We start from the raw sequence: 19,864 nt of genomic DNA on the forward strand, positions 1-19,864 counted from the left end.
GAAGACGAGAGCCTCACCTATTGATGTATTTATGAACATGTTGAGTATTGAGTATTAAATCAATGCACAATCTCCAACAGTGTTGAAACCTACAGTGTTTACACCTACAGTGTCCAACTGGAGACACCAGAGGAGTGTCATGCTGTAGGTGTTGCTGTAGATGTCAATGCAATCATATAGGTGTTGATTCAGCACTGCAAGAGCTCATTTATCACTATAGGTGTTCATTCTCTGGATGCGTCCAATTCCATGCTGTGGATTTTGGTCCAACAGCACACAGTGTTCCCATGTTCCTTTTTTAGCCACATATAAAATGTTTATATTAGATGGTGGATTTATGAGCCTGCGTTTTAAAGTGTTTCTAACGCTGAACTTGCTGCAGCGGCAGCAGTGTGTTCAGTTAAGATAAACTAAGAAAGAAAAGACATAAGACAATTGTGTTTACTGTAAGGGATCCACATAACTTTGTAAGAATTTGCACTGGCCAGCTTGTATAAAAAGTTATCAGCAGTTAAAAGCAGGTGAAGGGTGGAGCTGGAAGACTCACTCAGATTTTTTAAAAGTGATTTATTTGATATGAAATCTTGGCGCTCATTAGAAATAACCTGGCGCTGTTTAGCTACAGCTTGATGACTGACAAGACATCCCATGCCTCCCAGTCCCCCCCTGGACAATATCGTGTACCCTGATTTGGCTTGTGTAGGCCACCCAGAATTTACTGTCCTATAGTAAAGCCTTTTTTTTAGAGGGGTATTACTTGAAAGGAGGTGATTCTATTTCTGATTCTGTTTCTTCTTCTATAGAAATGAGAATTGACTTGACATCCAGTTTTACTTTACATGCAATTTTAAATGCACAACAAAACACACGACACCCTATTATGCAGCTATTCAGTTTTCTTCATGGGCTTTTTCCGGCAGCTGACTGCCTTCGTTCATTCATCTATTTATGTTATTGACAAGTATGTGCTGCTGACAGTACTTAAATTACCTTTACATGTATTTTTAGAGCAGCTATTGTTGCCCTACTACATCACTGTCTTCTGTGATTCATGTTGTTTGTGGCGCATAGCCTCATATATGGCCTGTCTTATATAGACTATAGTAGCACTGTGTAGAACACAGTAGAAGAAGCTATATAATGGGAAAGGGAATCAAATGAGAATGTTCTGGATTGTTTTAGCTACACTCAAGTGACTTGAATGCTGAGTTCAGATGTGGGTATGGTTATTTAATTATTTAATAATCAAAATATTAGTCAGGCTGTGCATAATTCATACTCTTATATCACAAAATGATCCCAAGATAGAAGATTAGAAATATGGCTATGTAATAAGTGTGAATAGAAATTCAGGTCTATGTGACACTTAAAATCATGTGGCAAATTCATAATCTTAAAGATGTCGCCACCACAAGTTGGAGTGCATGTGTACAGTATGTAGAACTATAACAGGATGATGTCTACTGAATATAATATTAATTTAATTTATGTTGTAATGTTCCAGAATAGAGCAGAAATCTAAGAGAATCCATTAAAGCTCATTGGGTGCTGTTCCTACCCTCCAGTAATCAATTGTGCACGGATAAATTGCATTTAATAGTGCCCAGTGACTTTTGATTGATGACTCCACAACACACAAAGGACTAATAAGTGACTTACAATGTACGTGACTGGCAACGCTGCGTTTGCAATGATAAGCAGATGTGCATTTGGGGAATTACAGTAGAAGACTGAGTTTTGTTTTGCAGGAGCGTAGGGAGGGATCACTCATGGGTAATTGATTTTCGGTTATGGGTATAATGTAGTGTCTTGAGCTGAATTTGATTTGGCTCTAAATTAAAATTGATGGCTGAGACACTATGCAGGACTATGAACAGTTTTTTTTTTTTTTTTTTTTTTTTGAAAACCCTAAGGATCTCTTGATCATGGCTTAGAAGTCATTGAGTGGAAATAGGAATGTCGATTCAGCTCATGCAATGATTTAGATAAGGAGAAACTCACAAATTATAATTGAATGATAATTATTTCCATTTTGGTTAGGCATTGCTACAATGCTGGACTGAATGAGGCTACATCATGTGCATTAATTCCCAGAGGGGAGTTTATTGCAGAAATGAAAGCGCCACTCTCCTGAAGTGTACTCTGTGAGATTTCTTGCTCTCTGGTGTCTCTGCTGCGACGTGAACTTTACTGTAATTACCAGGCACCAGTCATTCAATGCAGGCAAGAAATACAGGAAACACTACTACAGGTTTCAACTGTGCAGTGTTCACATGTGCGTAGTGCAGCTGCAGAATGATTTATAATTCAGACATGATTGTGGGTGTGACAGTGTTAGGATGAGGATATGTAATATAAAAATGTAATAATGATTACATATGTATGTAACGGCAAGTAAATTTAAAAAAGTTAATTTTTTTTCTCTAACAACCAGACTTCACAAGAATGCTCGTTCAAGTTCAGTGTTTTTTTGAAGTACTGACGATAGCCCACTTTTTAAAGAAGACACATTTGAGTACTGCAGCAATCTGTGTCATACTCTAAAATGTTTCAAGTTCTACACTGAGTATGACGCAGCAAGCTGCAGTTTCCCCTTAAAGGTTCTATGTAGTACCTTACAACACGTTTCCATATCAGGTTCCAGGTAAAAGCTAGTAGCTCTTAACTACCCAATGAACCTTTGAGGCACTCTATTTTTAAGAGTGTAGAAGTGTAAAGACGTGTCTTGATGAGGATATTTGAAATACTATCTACAATGCATACTTTTTTTTTAAACAACCAGAATGTCTGGCCAAAATTTGGGAAAACTAAATTAATATATTTTTATAATTTACCACTAAAGATCAGAAGTGATTGTCATAAGAATTCCACTTTAAACAGAAATTTGCTCATTTACTTAACCAATTAATTTATCATTTTAATGCTGCTTCAGTGTTGTCGTCTTTAAAAAGTCAGGAGCAGATATTGCAATATACTGAAAACTGTCAGTCTGGGTTTCGTGGTTACATTCATACCATGAATTTTTCATACTGTTCCACCCCTTATATTGACCATGGACAAATACTGTATGTTTGTATCTGATATGTTGCAAGGCACATCTATTTTATGAGCGCTTTTTACTGACCACATCAGCCTGTGCAATTTCAGTTTCATCTGAAGCCCTGTGGTTACCACCACATCAACAATTTTGCCGTTGCCTCCTCCCAGAACCGAACTATGGAGCAATCAGCATTTTTCAGTTCCTTCATTTGTGAAATCAATTACATTCACTGCAACAATGAAGTCAAGTTTCTCTGACAGCTATCCATCATGTAATTATAACATATGACTTTAGGTAGAGACAGAACGTGATTTAAATTCCGCCCTACATATTGCAAAGTGTGTGTTGGGTATTTAGCATTATTGCAGAAATTAGATGTTTGCCTTAGTACTTGCGTATACTTCAGTCGACTGTAGCCAACCCAAACATTGTGACCAGCGTATTTCTGACATTTGATTTACAGCATGTGATAACATTGTCTGGTGTGGTTTCTAGACTGCTCACTTTCTTTATGTTTTGAAACCTGGTTTTGACACAGAGCATGTTAAGGCTTGCAGTGTTTGCTGCTGTAGAACTCTGACTGTGACAGATTCACAGAAGGGCTTTAGTGGATGTACTCAAACGAGGTTCGAGAACTGGACTGCAGCATCGCTGTCTGCCACAATGCCGATTTGCCATCACATCAAGCAGATCTATATTTGGAAAGCGAGCAAAACCGTGCTGCGTTTCACAAGTGGAGTTCAAGGCTCTCATTTCGCTTTTGCCTGTACACAGAGTGGCGGAAAAAGAGCCCTAAATCACACAGCTTGTGAGGAGGCGACTGGTGTTTTTCTGCCTTGCACCTCAGATCTATTTATGAAATAAACCTTTGGTCTCCAACAACATCTCTGCAGTCTGAGATATTTATCAAGCATTAATGCTCACTGTGGAAAACAGAAAAAGGAGAAATATGAAGCCAGTATTAACAGACTTTACATAATATTTGGGTCATTATTTTTTTTTTGCATTTCTTTCAGAAACTACTTAAGAATCAGATGAAACTAAACAGAGATAGAATCATCAAAAAAAAACAACCTGAATACATCTATATCTGAATCGTTATGTATATTTATTTGCACAGTTCACACCAGTGAGTCGGCAGGGAGAAAAAAATGGTCTGTAGCTCCAAGTACCTGGTGTAATATGATTCAAAGCTGTTATATACAGCTGTCATACTGTCTTACAAACTATGCAAAGGCCTTTAAACAACATAATCAACCGAGCCTTTTAGCTAGCCTGCTTCATTCCTGGTACTTTAAAAAATGCAAACAAAGTTAGCTGACCTTTTTTGTTCGTAGTTGGTTAGCACCATGCATGACCATGCACTGATGTATGACTATGTGACTGAAAACTTGATTATGCTATGAACCATGCACAGGTACATAACATAATGAGTCATTTTGGGTATTTGTGTAAGGAAGGGTGCACAAGAAGGACCTATGATGCCCAAGCCCAAGCCCAAGATGAAGAAAGCCCAAGATGAAGAAACAAATTTCATTTGTACTGTTATGAAATTTGTTTCTTCATTAAAAAATTTAATTATTACATAGAGCAGGGGTTCTCAAACTTTTTGCAGCCTGGGACCCCTTTAACTGTAAAATAAATTCCATTGAGCTGCACAGTACAGATTTTTAATGAACATAATCCAACTAGTTAAATATTAGGCACATTATTTACATTTTTTCTATTTATTCGAACCATAGAGCTTTTTATTCCACCGACAGAACACATTAGGTCGAACTTGACAAGACTTGTCTTGTCAGACTTGATTTCCACCAAGATTAAAAAACTCACATCCCTGACTACGCTACACAAACACCACTTCGAGACTCACTGCTTTAGAGGCACTAGATCCGGCACAAGATGAAGCCCTGGTTTACACTTCACTGTCCACTGTATTCATTCTGATTGTCTTACACATCCAGTCAGACATACAGGTAGAACTGTAAGAGATCAGTCATCAGTCTAATCTGGTATGTGATTTTACTGGGTGTTCTGTTCGTTTTGAGCTCAGATTAGTTTAAAAAGCCCTTCTTTTGTACACACATTGAGTTTTTGGAGGTTAGCCTTGAAAGAAAAACAGCTTTGCAAGGAAACTTGCTTTCTTTACTAAGAACCATTCCCACAATAAGTGTGCTACATTTTCATTTCTGGAAGTGCACATGGATAAATGAGAACTTTATCTATGAATGCACTTTTAAGATAGGCAGTTGATCAATAAGACCACTTAGACCACTTTCAGTGACGGGCACTGTGAGATGTTACAGAAGCTACAGATTTTATGACACTTTCGCAGGTTGTATCATGGTTTAGAATGTAATTAGATGTTGAATCACATCAAAACCTCACCGAGATAGGAAGCACTGCTAATAGGATTCAGCACTGAAGCAAATCAAGAGGCTTTATTATTTATTACAGTGGTGTGAAGTACAGCCCACCATTGTACACATTATTGTTCACATTTAAATGGCAAGTCTAATATTTGAATAGTTGGATTATGTTCTTAAAATAAATCTTACTGAGGAGGTCTGTGAAATGTATTTTTTGAGAATGCTTGCTCTAAGAACATCTAGGTTCTGCAGTTAAAAGGACACACTATCAGCTAAATGCGATCATGTTTGTAAATCTGTTGCTGGTTAATTTTTTCTTAATTGTATTACTGCATGGATATTCCTTTAAGGACATGGATGTGATTTCTTACTGGTTCTGTAGCAAGTATTGCTTCATTGGTTCTCTTGAAGTGCATTTCTTCATATAGACACACCCAGCGTGGGTTACACAGCTTGATCTGTGTTTTGCTCAAGACCAGTTGTTCACAGTGGACAGCGCAATTCTAGCTGCTGTCGAATTGCTCTGTTTTTTTCAAATGGCTATATTCGCCTTGGCTGCTGGGAGATCTGTCAGTGCTGTCATGTCCATGGCCTTTAGTGTCGCTGATGGTATGCTATTGTTCCAGGCGTAAAAGCCTTTTCCATGCCGTTAAGCACCAAAATCATTGCCAAAGGCAAATGTTCTCCTCATGTTGTTCATTAAAGTGAGATTGGGAGGGTATATTTATCTGGCCAGCATTAGCAAATGTGTGGGATATCAGAGGGAGGGATGTGACATTGTGGAAAAATTTTTTCCCTTCTTCTGCCCCATCGGATGACGGTTACAGGAATAATGCTGTTTAAATACAACAACGTCTATTTCGACTAATAGGTCAGAGCCTTAAGAGATCCCAGGGATTTCAATAATTGATGTCTGACTCATAAACACAGTGTTTTCTCTAAGGAGCAGCTGTTGCTTCTTGTGGCTGATGTCATGTCTTATTAACAAAACATTCAGCTTTGCTTTCAGATTCTGGCATTGAATTAAAATGCAGTATTTGATCTGTTAATAGCAGGGAGTTAACATATGAACTGTGGTGCTCCTCATAGATTTCTCAGTGTCATTTCTTATTAAACAAAACATTTGGCTATTTGGCAAAGCACATCTCTAAGACTCATATGATTTATGACATATTGAAAAATCCAGTAGTAGTAAGTATAGGCCTTGGACTTAAAATATATACTTAAAATCTTGAAAATGTTTTGCCATTCATCAGAGAGTATTTGTATAACAGTTTCTCAGTTCATCATTATGACTGAATCCTATTACTACTTTCAAAATGACTGACTGGAAAGCTTTATAACCTACTGTATTGATGTGTGCAATTTTCTTTTTGCTCCAGTAGATGCAAACCTACAGCACCGCCCTGTGGCTAGCCGCCAGTATTACATTCTTCCTCATGGCACGGTGGAGAGGCGATCGTCTGCACTGGCTGTTAATTTGGAGTCTCCACGCTTCCACCCACATGCCAAGGGCAAGAACATCCGTCTGGATGCGCAGCTGCGACGTGCCACGCGCAAGAACAGCTTCTGCCATGGCCTGACATTCAGCCAGCGGCCCATCCGTCTCTACGAGCAGGTACGCTTGCGCCTGTCAGGGGTGCACTCAGGCTGGAGCGGTGCACTACGCTTTGGCTTCACCAGTCTAGATCCGGGCGAGCTTGCCTCATCCGACATCCCCAAATACGCCTGCCCGGACCTGGTGGCACGGCCTGGCTACTGGGCCAAAGCCCTGCCCGAGAGACTGGCGGCAAGGGACAATGTGCTGGCTTTCTGGGCCGACCGGCATGGCCGTGTCTTCTACACAGTCAACGATGGTGAGCCTGTACTGTTCCACTGCGGCCTGAGTGCTGCCCGTCCACTCTGGGCCATCATAGACATCTACGGCATCACACAGGAGGTCACGCTCCTTGGTGAGTTACTTATTTTTATCACACAAGCAGTATAATAATTACATCTCACATCTGCTTACAACATTTAAAAAAGAATAACATTAAATCATATCGGAACTGGAAATGGTCTGGTTAGGGGACCTGCTGAAGTGTGGAAATATTGTTTTTTTTTTCTGATTTGCACCTAATTTGCTATTTAAAAAGCAGGATATCTGTAGCATGGGATAGCAAAAGACATTTTTTGGGATATTATTTATCACCCATGCCAGTATAATATTACATTATTGGTAAATCTATTTTGGTTCTGTCATTCCTGGATGGAATAGCATTTTGAGAGACACAGTATTTTATAAGAGCTTGTGCAGTCCAGAAATATCCTACAGCTCCTTTAAACTGCATTTAATTCTGAAATATCCTGTGAAGAGTTTGAGGTCTAATCTAATCCACTGGTTCCAATTTCTGCCTCAGGTACCTGCTGAGGTTAATAATTGCTGAACAATTCTAATAGCTGTTCATTAAAAGTCGGACTCCCTGTATCATGGTAATTCTGGTCCCTTAGAGCAGCAGCATGGCAGTTTGAGTAGCTGCATTTTAAGAAATTATTTTCCACTGATAAGACTCTTCACTGAGGCTAAACTGCTTTAAAGGGGCCCCTGAGGAGCGCAGAATGCCAGAGGAACAGACGTCATGATGACAGAGGTGCCAGTGGTCACTATCACACCTTGAAAGACGGATGGCTTTACTGTGTGTGTGGTAGTGAGCTGGATCATATCCTGCACCAAAGCAAAATACACACACCGTGTAGGAGGCCAAACAGCACTCTTTCACTCTCCTCTCCACTCTGCTGCATTATTTATCTTCTGTCTGTCGGTTGGCGTGGCCATATTTGGTAAGAGTCTCCGTGTATCCCTGGAGAGAGAGCCTCACAGGGACTGATATTCTGGGAGGCCACAAGTCTGCCAACTGAGCAAAACCAGACCCATGCAAATGTTGTGTCTAGCTTGTCAGTCAAGGCCTGCACCTTGATCTGCTTGCCTGATTTATTTCACTGGGAAATTAAAGGAGTAGTTTGCAATTTTTTAGAGCCCTCTGGTGGCTGCAAAATGAATTGCAATTGTAATAAACCCTTTGAATACTTTGTATAACCACTATGTACAGTACAGTGTGCATGCCTTGTAAGTTGCCTTTTAGGGAAAAAGGCACAACAGAGAATTCTTCTGTTCAGATTAATACAGAATAGCAGAGTTTCTCTGTGATAACTCATGATGTTATTATATCCTCGAAACATTATTTGTGTTATTTTTATTGAAGACGTCACATGGAGGTTTCTTATTTGAGAAGAATAGTGATGAACTCCTGTTTAAAGTGTAATGCCTGACCTAATGACTCTCTCCATTCTTCCAGAAAGCACGTTTGCTGACAGTACGAGCTGCCTGAGCGTGGCGCGTCTCAGTGCCTACCTGCCTCCAAGCAACCATGACTCGGCCAACTATAGCAACAACCAGTTAGAGAGCAACCAGGCTGCCAAGATGGCTGCCTTGCACCTCAGCAGCTCCACGCAGCCGAGCCCCTGCTGCTCCTCCTCTTCCTCCTCATCCTCTTTCGGTGTCCAGAGGTCATCCCGTGGCCTTCCCTCCACCCTTGATGCCGACCTGCGCTTTCACCCGGTGCGTGGCGCCGACGTGCTCCTGTCCAGTGACCGTTCTATGGCCTGCGTCCACTCCCCAGATGGCATTCGGACTTTGGTGTTCAGTGACAGGCCCATGAGACTAGGTGAGACTCTGTTTGTGGAGGTGAGTCACATGGGCCCACCTTGCCTTGGCATGCTCCTTTTTGGCATGACTTCGTGTGACCCAGGCACATTGCACGCTGCAGAGTTGCCTGCTGAGCCTGATGCTCTCCTCGATCGTAAGGAGTACTGGGTGGTTCACCGTGGACTCCCTGCGCCTGCACCTGGCGACGTGCTCAGCTTCATGCTTCTGCCTGACGGTGAAGTGCATCATGGGATTAATGGGGTAGCACGTGGACGCTTGCTGTGTGTCGACTCCTCTCAGGCTCTGTGGACCTTCTTCGCTCTGCGTGGTGCCATCAACCGACTCAGGATATTAGGCAAGTGTCAGTGTGAGGTGATTTGAAATAATCATTAGCTTTTATTGACCATTTTTGGAACATTTTAGTTTATGCTTTCTTTAATATCACCTTAAGATCTAATGTAAAATATCAGTGCAGCTCATGTCTAGGTTAGCTAGACAGGCTATTAAGTCATCTGACATAGAGCTCTGCTGTGAGTGGACTTTGCTTGTTCCTGTCATTCAGTTCTCTTGTCGCTGGAGAATAGGCGTTACTGCCCTGCCTCATTAAGCTGGATTTCTCCAAGGCTTTTTATGCCCCCAGAAATAGCTCCTAGCACATCCTTCAGTCTGCCTTATTATGGGATGCTATTTTGCTCTGTGTTATTGCTCCAAAATAAGATCCTGAGCCCAATTATGTGATTTGTATGCAGTGTATGCTGGCCCTGAGCTTACATAGACTGATATATCAGTCAGCAGTGTATACTGTTGAAAACGCAGTTAAACAAATGTCATGTCCTGTATGATATTCTGTGTTCATGGCTTTCAGAACAAGACCTTGACTGCACACGTTTAAAATGTAAACACTGATGTCACATGGCCAGTTTTCTGGCAATGCAGAGTATATCATAATATGTACATAATAGGTACACCTGCCGTGTGGGAACCATATTTGCTTTAGAATTGCTTTATTGTAACTTAAATGAAAATCATGTTGAGCAGCTGGCAAACACAAGGTTGGTTTATATGTCTGTGTTGAAGCACGTTTGGTATCTGCATTGCAATAGCGTGGGGGTTTAGTGATATGCAGAGGCACACAGACGGTCTAATGTGCACACTTCTAAAATCCGAACAGCACATTGTATATATGTATATATATATATATATTGTATATATGCTGAATGGTTAAGAAGGAAAGTCTAAAACCGAGTCAAAAAGCAAGTGAATGACGGATTCATGTGTCATGAGTAAGAGAAGGGCCGAGATGCAGCTCTGCTCATCAGTGTGGGCATGAAATGAACATTCACTTCATGTAGAATTATATATATATATATATATATATATATATATATATATATATATATATATATATATATATATATATAAGTAAAGTGAGATTTATATATATAATATAAATATAAAAATATAATATAAATAAACGTAAGGTCTGAAAGTGAATGTACATCAGTAACACATTCTCTCATAGTATACAATGTCCACACTTGTATATGACGCTATAAAAATCCCAAACTGTCCCCTGTCTGGTCGACTTTAATACCTAATCACAGTATCTATGATTTGGAGCCCAGATGTAGTGATCTTTGACATTTCTCATCCAGTAATTCACTTATTCTCTCCACTTTTTATGCAGTGAAACCATAGTGGAGTCCTGAATCCTAGCTAGCTAGGATATAAAAACTCTACACATCTCTGTTAAAATGGCAGATTTTTGTGAAGTAAAAGTCTGAAACTAAGATAAATTATGTCAGATCTTTTCCCACCTTTAATGTGAAATTGCAAAGTATACAAATAAAGTGAAATACAATCAGAAATTTTTTTAGGGAAAAAAAGGAAAAATAAAATACTTACCATAATCTACTATCATAAGTGTGCACACACTTAAACTAATACTTTGTTGAAGCACCTTTTGATTATATTACACCACTCAGTCTTTTGGCTAAGAGTCTATCAGTGTGACACATCTTGACTTGACAATAGTTTCCCACTCTTTCTTCCAGAAACTGCTTCAGGTCACCCCACAGATTTTTAGTTGGATTCAGGTCTGGCTCTGGCTAGGCCATTCAGAAACATTGAACTTCTTTTGGTTAAGCCATTCCTTTGTTGATTTGGATGAATGCTTTGGGTCACTGCTATGCTGAAAGGTGAAATTCCTTTTTATGTTCAGCTTACTAGCAGACACCTGAAGGTTTTGCACTAAAATTAACTGGTATTTGTAGCTATTCATGATTCCCTCCACCTTGATAAAACCCACAGTTCTGGCTGATGCTGCCACCACCATGCTTCACTGTGGGTATGGTGTTCTTTGGTTGATGTGCTTTTTTTTCGTGCCAAACGTGGAATTATTATACCTTTTGGAATTGGTCTCATCAGACAATAACACATTTTGCCACATAGTTTGGGGAGATTTAGTTGAGCGTGGATGTTTTTGTGTGAGAAAACGGCTTCTGCCTAACCACCCTACTCCATAGCCCAGACATGTGAAGAAGACGAGAGATTGTTGTCACGTGCAGAGAGTAATCAGTACTTGTCAGATATTTCTGCAGCTCCTGTAATGTTGCTGTTGGTCTCTTGGCAGCCTCCCTTGTGATTTTTTTGTCTTGTCCTTTTGTAAATTTTGGAGGGACGTCCTGTTCTTGGTAATGTCACTGAGGTGCTCCATTTTCTCCACTTGTTGATGATGGCCTTCATGGTGTTTCATGGTACATCTAATGTTTTGGAAATACTTTTATACCCCTCTCCTGATCGCTATCCTTCGAGTCAGAAGAAACCAAGAAGAAGAAAATCCTAAAGAAACAGCTGGTCTTTATTTGGGGTTAATCACAATAATTTCATTGATGACAGATTCAATTACTTTTGAACATGAGATTGAATGTGATTGGTTCATTCTGAACACAACCACATCTACAATTATAAAAGGGTGTGCACACTTATGCAACCAGGTTTTTGTAACTTTTCTATTTTTCCTGTTTTTCCCTAAAATGTTTCTGATTGTTTTTAATAACTTAATTTTAAAACGTTATAATTTCACATTGAGGGTGGAAAAATATCTGACATGATTTATCTTGGTTTCATTTTTTTTTACATCACAAAAACCTGCCATGTTAACAGGGCTGTGTAGACTTTTTATATCCATTGTAACTAACATATCTTAATTGTCTTAAATATTAAATATCTAGCTGGGGCCACCAGTCCTAACATAACTGGCTCTATGTGGTGCAAATAACATGCGTGTGTGACCTCAGCTATGTGTGTATCTTTATATTATAATTGGGAGGCCAACGATGAGCATTCACTCACTCACCACGTCATGGCATCCCGAATTTTGTCTTCAATATTTGGGCTAGGTATGTAATGGTAACAAAGGGACTTGTCCTCGAAATTGGGGTCCATGACGTCCACTATTTCCAGAAAGAGCCACCGGAAAAACAGGCCACCAGCCTCGGAAACCATCTTAAATCATATTTTATTCTTTTGATGGTTAGTGCCCCTCTCCCCCAGCCTAAATACCTTTCCTAACAGTTAGGCATAAGTATATACCAGACCTTAGCCTTTCTCTGTGCAGTGAATTTTTCTCTCCGTCTCTGTCTGTCTCTCTCAACTTTCCAGGAACACTGCAGGCAAGTCCATCCACCTCTCCCTCTGTATCCCATGGCACAGCGTCCGATGACAGTGACTCTGACCTGACTTTTAGTGTCAACAGATCCTCATCTGCCTCCGAGTCCTCACTGGGTGTGTGAACATACAAAGCTCTGAATGTTCAGTTCAGAATGATCAAACTGCTACATTTAGTCTCTCTCTTTGCACATAAGGCCTTCACCCTTAATCGGCATGTTTTGTTCAGGGGAAAATTGAACCATTTTAAATATTCAATGTTGAAACATGGCCCATGTTTTTAAAAATAAGTTTATATAGCAGAAATTCTGGTCAGAAATTCTGGTCAGAGATTCTGGTCAGGAGCTAAGAGTAACAAGGTGAAATAAGTATAAGTATAATTTAACAAAAGATCGATCTTTGTAAAAATGAAACGAAACATTCCTTTAATTAGAAGGGCAATAATTCAAATCCATGCACTGCTAACCTGCCACTGTTGGACCCTGTGTTTCCAACCCTGTGTCTGCCAAATAAGTAAATGTTTTAGCTCCTGTCACATGACCACTCTCCCCTGTACAAACATTTTCACCTTCAGGAGGATTACTTTGTTTTTAAAACTAACGATATACAATAAAAATAGATGTCCCAGGTTTGTGGAATATCCATTGCTGCTCAGAGAACATGGGTAGTTAAAAAAAAAAAAAAAACTCTTAGCACTGTATGTGTTTGTTAAATTAACCCAATATTCACAGCCATACGCTAGAACCCTAAATACATTGCCCAGGTACTGAGTGGTGATTTTGCACTAATTCAGAATATTTTCACTGGCCTATTTGCACTACTCTCACTGCAGCCCTATTGTAACTAAATCCTGACATTTATCTGTGTTTGTCCACAGTAACAGCCCCCAGCTCTCCTCTCAGTCCCCCCGTCTCGCCTAGCCTCTCCTTTCCAGAGACGCCACTGAACAGCAAGAGCGGCGAGTGCACCGTGTGCTTCGATCAGGAGGTGGACACTGTCATTTACACATGTGGACACATGTGTCTCTGTCATGAGTGTGGACTTAAGCTAAAGAAACAGATCAACGCTTGCTGCCCGATCTGCCGGAGACCCATCAAGGATGTGATCAAAACTTACAGGCCATGAGAAGACGCAGAACTCAACAAGCAGCTGAGAACCAGCTTTCTATTCTGAACTGAGTTTGGATTTCAGGACTATTCTGTAGCTTTGACTCCTGTAGCGTAACCTCAGTCTCTGTCCCCAACCCCTACCCTACCACCCCCCACCCCACCTCCCCGTCACCCCCCATCATCCTCCACCCAGTCCAGAGGCAGTGAAATGATTTTTTTTTTTTTTTTTTTTTGGAACACGAGGTTTGTCTGATGCTTGCTCAGACATTTTAGTGCCTTTGACGTTTGTCTCAAAAGCATCGCCTATCAACCTGACAATCATATTTGATAAATAGTGCTATACAGAATATATGACTTTTATCAGAGAGACACTGAGAGGCTTGTTTAAGCAATGAAACTAACAGATGTAAACAGATAAAAATGAATAATTATTTTTGTTTGATATTTTAAAAGTAAATATGTGTGTTTCCAATTGTGTAAAATGGATAATAAAAGAAATCCAATCATATGTATAGTGAAAGATGAGAGGACATTTATTGCACTTAACTGAGTAAACTACATCTGCAGATAGACAGCATCTGAAGGCATTTCTGTATAAACAAGGACTGCATTTTAACGAAATACATAAAAATATTTTTTGTAAAGTTCATTTCATTATTATGGCTGTATGATTATGTGAATGGTATATAACTGGTAAATGCATTCTTTTACTGAGGAAACCCTCCCACATTTTTAATTTCATGCATAATCTCTGCACAGTTAATAGAATCTGTAAAGGTCAAGTAAATGTAGATGTGTAGAGTTTCAACGACAGAGCACACGAAAACCTAGAAGAGTGTTCAGTATAGGCCAGACTTTGACTTTGTAATTTTAATGAAGAAATTTTCAAAAGTAGTCAAAATGTGCATATTCTTAGCCCTGTTAGAGACTTGTACCAAACACTCTTTGGGAAAAGTTCTCCAATGGTTATATAAGGGTTTGATGGATAAATAAGGGTTTTTTAGTTTCCGAAGCTTCACTCAGTTGGAGAGTTATAAATTTTTTTAGAGTGTAGGTCAAAATGTTCATGAACATGAGCTTTTTTTTATGTCATTTTCTGCATTTGGACAGCATTAAGTACCACATATCTGCATTTGCTGAACATATGCTTATTGTCCATGTGATTACATAATTACATAATGTATTTTTATTTTTTTTAAATACATTGACAATCTAAAACAGGAGTGTCTTGCCTTGCTCCTGGACATAACTGCCTCTAGAGTCCCCCTAATTTATCACTCCTGATACAGCTGATCAAGTTTTGTTAAATTAGGGCTTGAACTAGACTAAAATTAAAATTGATTAAATGAACACTATTAAAATTGTTCTCAGGAAAGTGTTGACATGCACACTGCTTAATGTAGGTCATTTACACTATGTGTTTGGATAAAGTGTAATTTTTAAATGACAACTCTAGATCCACCTGTACCTGGCAAATCAGTAGCAAATAAACTTTTTTGCTTGTGACATTTATACCCTTGCACAGAAAATGTTATTAAATTTGTGCACTAAACACATATAGTTGTATGTGAAGAAGTTGCTTCTTGAGCATGGATGTCAATGACTCAGTACTATTACAGACACCACAGAATTCTATGCACCAGATCATGCAGAAATCTTCACTTCTTTAATACAGAATTTAGAATTAAAACCCAAAATTCACAGGGAAAAGGACAAATCTAAAACAGTAAGAAAACACATTCCATATTAAAGATTATCTTTTCACAGATTATAATCAGGACATGAATTATAATTCCAGCTCACACATACAATGAACATTTTAACACAGCTGAAGTGGTGGTGTGTTTCAACATTCCCCTGGTTTGACTATGTAAGTGTCTTTGCCTGTAGAAAAAAAAAGAGAGAAAGTAATAAATGCTGGGATTAAGCTTGATGCACTGCAATCATGAGATGCTCTTATTTGTCGTGATCTTTGTTAAAACAAAAGATATTCAAGTCACATTAGGGTCACACAAAAAAAAAAGTCTCAATGGCAGCCAGCCAGATCATGTTTTTGCTCAGCTCCCCTGTCCTGCACATTTTAGTGTTTTTCCTGCTCGTAATAAACCTGAGTTAGAGCAGGGGAAACACTAACATACAGAACAGGGTTTGAAAACTGTGCAAACTTACATGTTGTCAAAGCAGCGCATGAACTCTTTTGGATAGGTCTTCCCATCGGACCCGCACACAGGGTCATACTCGCGCGTGCACATTGGAAGGACATAAGTGTTGGGTTTAAATTTGCTGCAATGCAATCATGAAATATGCTCGTACATGCTCTTATTTGTTGTGATCTTTGTTAAAAGAAAGGATACTCAAGTCACATTAGGGGTTGAAAAAACTCCTCAGGGACCTCCAATCAGACCATGTTTTTGTTCCACTCCCAAAACACCTTGGTCAGGTCATTGAGACCTGTAGAGAACTTCATTACCCAGTTCAGGTGTATCAGGAACTGGGACATGGTCCCCATGAATACAAGGGAGAACTGGGCAAGGTAAAGAATCCAAGAAGTTAGATTGGGAGAGTTGGAGATTGAGGGTATTTTTTTATGTTGCAATCAGTAGAGTACAGCTTCCCAACCCTGGTCCTGGAGTAGCCCCTGTCCTGCACATTAGTGTCTTCTCTGTTCCCAGCAAACTAATCAGCTGATTAAGAGCCTGAGTTGAGGTGTGTGTTACAGTACACTAAAAAACGTACAGAACTGGGTTGGGAACCTGTGCAGTAGAAACTTGCCAATTGTCAAGGCAGAGCATGCACTCGTTTCCATATGTCTTCGCATCGGACCTGCACACAGGGACATACTCACGTGCACACTGGGTGGAGATATCTTTCGCAAGCAGTTGGTCAAAACAAAGTCATTACACAACACTGATACCTACACCAAGCAGAAGAGACAAATTGCTTATTCACCCACCTCCGCTGATTGACCGTTGCCTCGAACATCAGCTGCTCTAGTCAAAGTTAGAGGAAAACAGTGAAACAGTGAAATGATTTATTTATATTTTATTTTATTATTTTATTTTTTTTGGAACACAAGGTTTGCCTGATGCTTGCTCAGACATTTTAGTGCCTTTGACATTTGTCTCTGCCTACCAACCTGACAATCATATTTAGTGCTATACAGAATATATGACTTTTATAAGAGGGACACTGAGAGGCTTGTTTAAGCAATGAAACTAACAGATGTAAACAGATAAAAATGAATAATTATTTTTGTTTGATATTTTAAAAGTAAATATGTGTGTTTCCAATCATGTAAAATGGATAATAAAAGAAATCCATTCATATGTATAGTGAAAGATGAGAGGACATTTACTGCACTTAACTGAGTAAACTATATCTGCAGATAGACAGCATCTGAAGGCATTTCTGTATAAACAAGGACTGTATTTTAACGAAATACATAAAAATATTTTTTGTAAAGTTCGTTTCATTATTAACATATGCTTATTGTCCATGTGATTACATAATTACATAATGTAATTTTAAAAAAAAATACATTGACAATCTAAAACAGGAGTGTCTTGCCTTGCTCCTGGACATAACTGCCTCTAGAGTTCCCCTAATTTATCACTCCTGATACAGCTGGTCAAGTTTTGTTAAATTAGGGCTTGAACTAGACTAAAATTAAAATTGATTAAATGAACACTGCTTAATGTAGGTCATTTACACTGTGTTTGGATAAAGTGTAATTTTTAAATGACAACTCTAGATCCACCTGTACCTGGCAAATCAGTAGCAAATAAACTTTTTTGCTTGTGACATTTATACCCTTGCACAGAAAATGTTATTAAATCTGTGTACTAAACACATATAGTTGTATGTGAAGGAGTTGCTTATTGAGCATGGATGTCAATGACTCAGTACTATTACAGACACCACAGAATTCTATGCACCAGATCATGCAGAAATCTTCACTTCTTTAATACAGAATTTGGAATTAAAACCCAAAATTCACAGGGAAAAGGACAAATCTAAAACAGTAGGAAAACACATTCCATATTAAAGATTATCTTTTCACAGATTATAATCAGGACATGAATTATAATTCCAGCTCACACATACAATGAACATTTTAACACAGCTGAAGTGGTGGTGTGTTTCAACATTCCCCTGGTTTGACTATGTAAATGTCTTTGCCTGTAGAAAAAAAAAGAGAGAAAGTAATAAATGCTGGGATTAAGCTTGATGCACTGCAATCATGAGATGCTCTTATTTGTCGTGATCTTTGTTAAAACAAAAGATATTCAAGTCACATTAGGGTCACAAAAAAAAAAAGTCTCAATGACAGCCAGCCAGATCATGTTTTTGCTCAGCTCCCCTGTCCTGCACATTTTAGTGTTTTTCCTGCTCGTAATAAACCTGAGTTAGAGCAGGGGAAACACTAACATACAGAACAGGGTTTGAAAACTGTGCAAACTTACATGTTGTCAAAGCAGCGCATGAACTCTTTTGGATAGGTCTTCCCATCGGACCTGCACACAGGGTCATACTCGCGCGTGCACATTGGAAGGACATAAGTGTTGGGTTTAAATTTGCTGCAATGCAACCATGAAATATGCTCGTACATGCTCTTATTTGTTGTGATCTTCGTTAAAAGATAGTCAAGTGTCAAGTGGAGTTTACTGTCATTTCAACCATATACAGCCAGTTAGTACATAGTGAAATGAATAATGTTTCTTCAGGACCAAGGTGCTACATAAGACAAACACAGAACAGCACAGAACTACAAGGGACTACATAAATTTATACATAAAGTTCACAAGTGCAGACAGCACAAGACAGTACAATGACTACTGGGATAGACAATGGGCAAAGTAAGTCCCAGTGCAGGGCCGACCAGTACATAGTTCTATTTGAAAGTGAATCTAGTGAGAATAGTGCAAAGAGTACAAGAGTACAATATAAGTAGCTGAAATAGTGTAAACATAAGAGTAGCAGCCTATGTACAGTATAATAAATATTGTAGCAGCATAATGTAATGTGCAAAAACCTGCAAAAAAATTGCAAAGAGGATGGAGGATGCTCAGTTGTGTGTGTGTATATATGTATGTGTGTGTGTTCTTTCAGTCCAGTTTCTGGGTGTTTAGGAGTCTGATGGCTTGGGGGGAAGAAACTATTGCACAGTCTGGTCATGAGGGCCCGAATGCTTCGGTACCACTTACCAGACGGCAGGAGGGTGAAGAGTGTGTGTGAGGGGTGTGTGGGGTCATCCACAATGCTGGTGGCTTTGTGGATGCAGCATGAGGTGTAAATGTCTGTGATGGAGGGAAGAGAAACCCAGATGATCTTCTCAGCTGTCCTCACTATCCGCTGAAGGGTATTGCAATCTGAGACAGTGCAATTCCCAAACCAGGCAGTGATGCAGCTGCACAGGATGCTCTCGATAGTCCCTCTGTAGAACATGGTGAGGATGGGGGAGTGGGAGATGTGCTTTCCTCAGTCTTCTCAGAAAGTACAGGCGCTGCTGGGCTTTCTTAGTTATGGAGCTGGTGTTGAGCGACCAGGTGAGGGTCTCCGCCAGGTGAACACCAAGACATTTGGTGCTCTTGACGACCTCCAAGGAGGAGCCACCGATGTTCAGCGGAGAGTGGTCATTCCGTGCTCTTCTGAAGTCAACAGCCATCTCTTTAGTTTTGTCCACATTCAGGGACAGGTTGTTGGCTCTGCACCAGTCCTTTAGCTGCTGCACCTCCTCTCTGTATGCTGACTCATCGTTCTTGCTGATGAGACCCACCATGGTCGTGTCATCGGAGGACTTGATGATGTGATTCGAGCTGTGCATTGCTACAGAAAGTGGTCATTCTGTGCTCTTCTGAAATCAACAGCCATCTCTTTAGTTTTGTCCACATTTAGAGACAGGTTGCTGGCTCTGCACCAGTCCTTTAGCTGCTGCACCTCCTCTCTGTATACTGACTCGTCGTTCTTGAACTTGATGATGTGATTCGAGCTG

General features: G+C 39.6%; 1 protein-coding gene across 4 annotated transcripts in view; it reads left to right on the forward strand.

The window, feature by feature from the left end:
• The window catches only part of neurl1b (neuralized E3 ubiquitin protein ligase 1B), a 35,258-nt gene extending 19,453 nt beyond the window's left edge, over positions 1-15,805 (forward strand). For 2 of the 4 annotated variants that reach the window (XM_026940721.3, XM_026940724.3), the window contains exons 2-5: positions 6,792-7,361; positions 8,745-9,449; positions 12,758-12,880; positions 13,641-15,805. In XM_026940721.3, coding sequence (XP_026796522.2) covers positions 6,792-7,361; positions 8,745-9,449; positions 12,758-12,880; positions 13,641-13,888 — 1,646 coding nt within the window. In that variant the 3' untranslated portion in view covers positions 13,889-15,805. The remainder of the gene's footprint in view (positions 1-6,791; positions 7,362-8,744; positions 9,450-12,757; positions 12,881-13,640) is intronic. The other 2 variants (XM_026940723.3, XM_026940725.3) reach the window with 1 other exon arrangement.
• The last annotated feature ends 4,059 nt before the right edge of the window (positions 15,806-19,864 follow it).

The sequence above is a fragment of the Pangasianodon hypophthalmus genome, chromosome 7, assembly GCF_027358585.1.
Source record: "Pangasianodon hypophthalmus isolate fPanHyp1 chromosome 7, fPanHyp1.pri, whole genome shotgun sequence".
Classification (NCBI taxonomy): Eukaryota; Metazoa; Chordata; class Actinopteri; order Siluriformes; family Pangasiidae; genus Pangasianodon; species Pangasianodon hypophthalmus.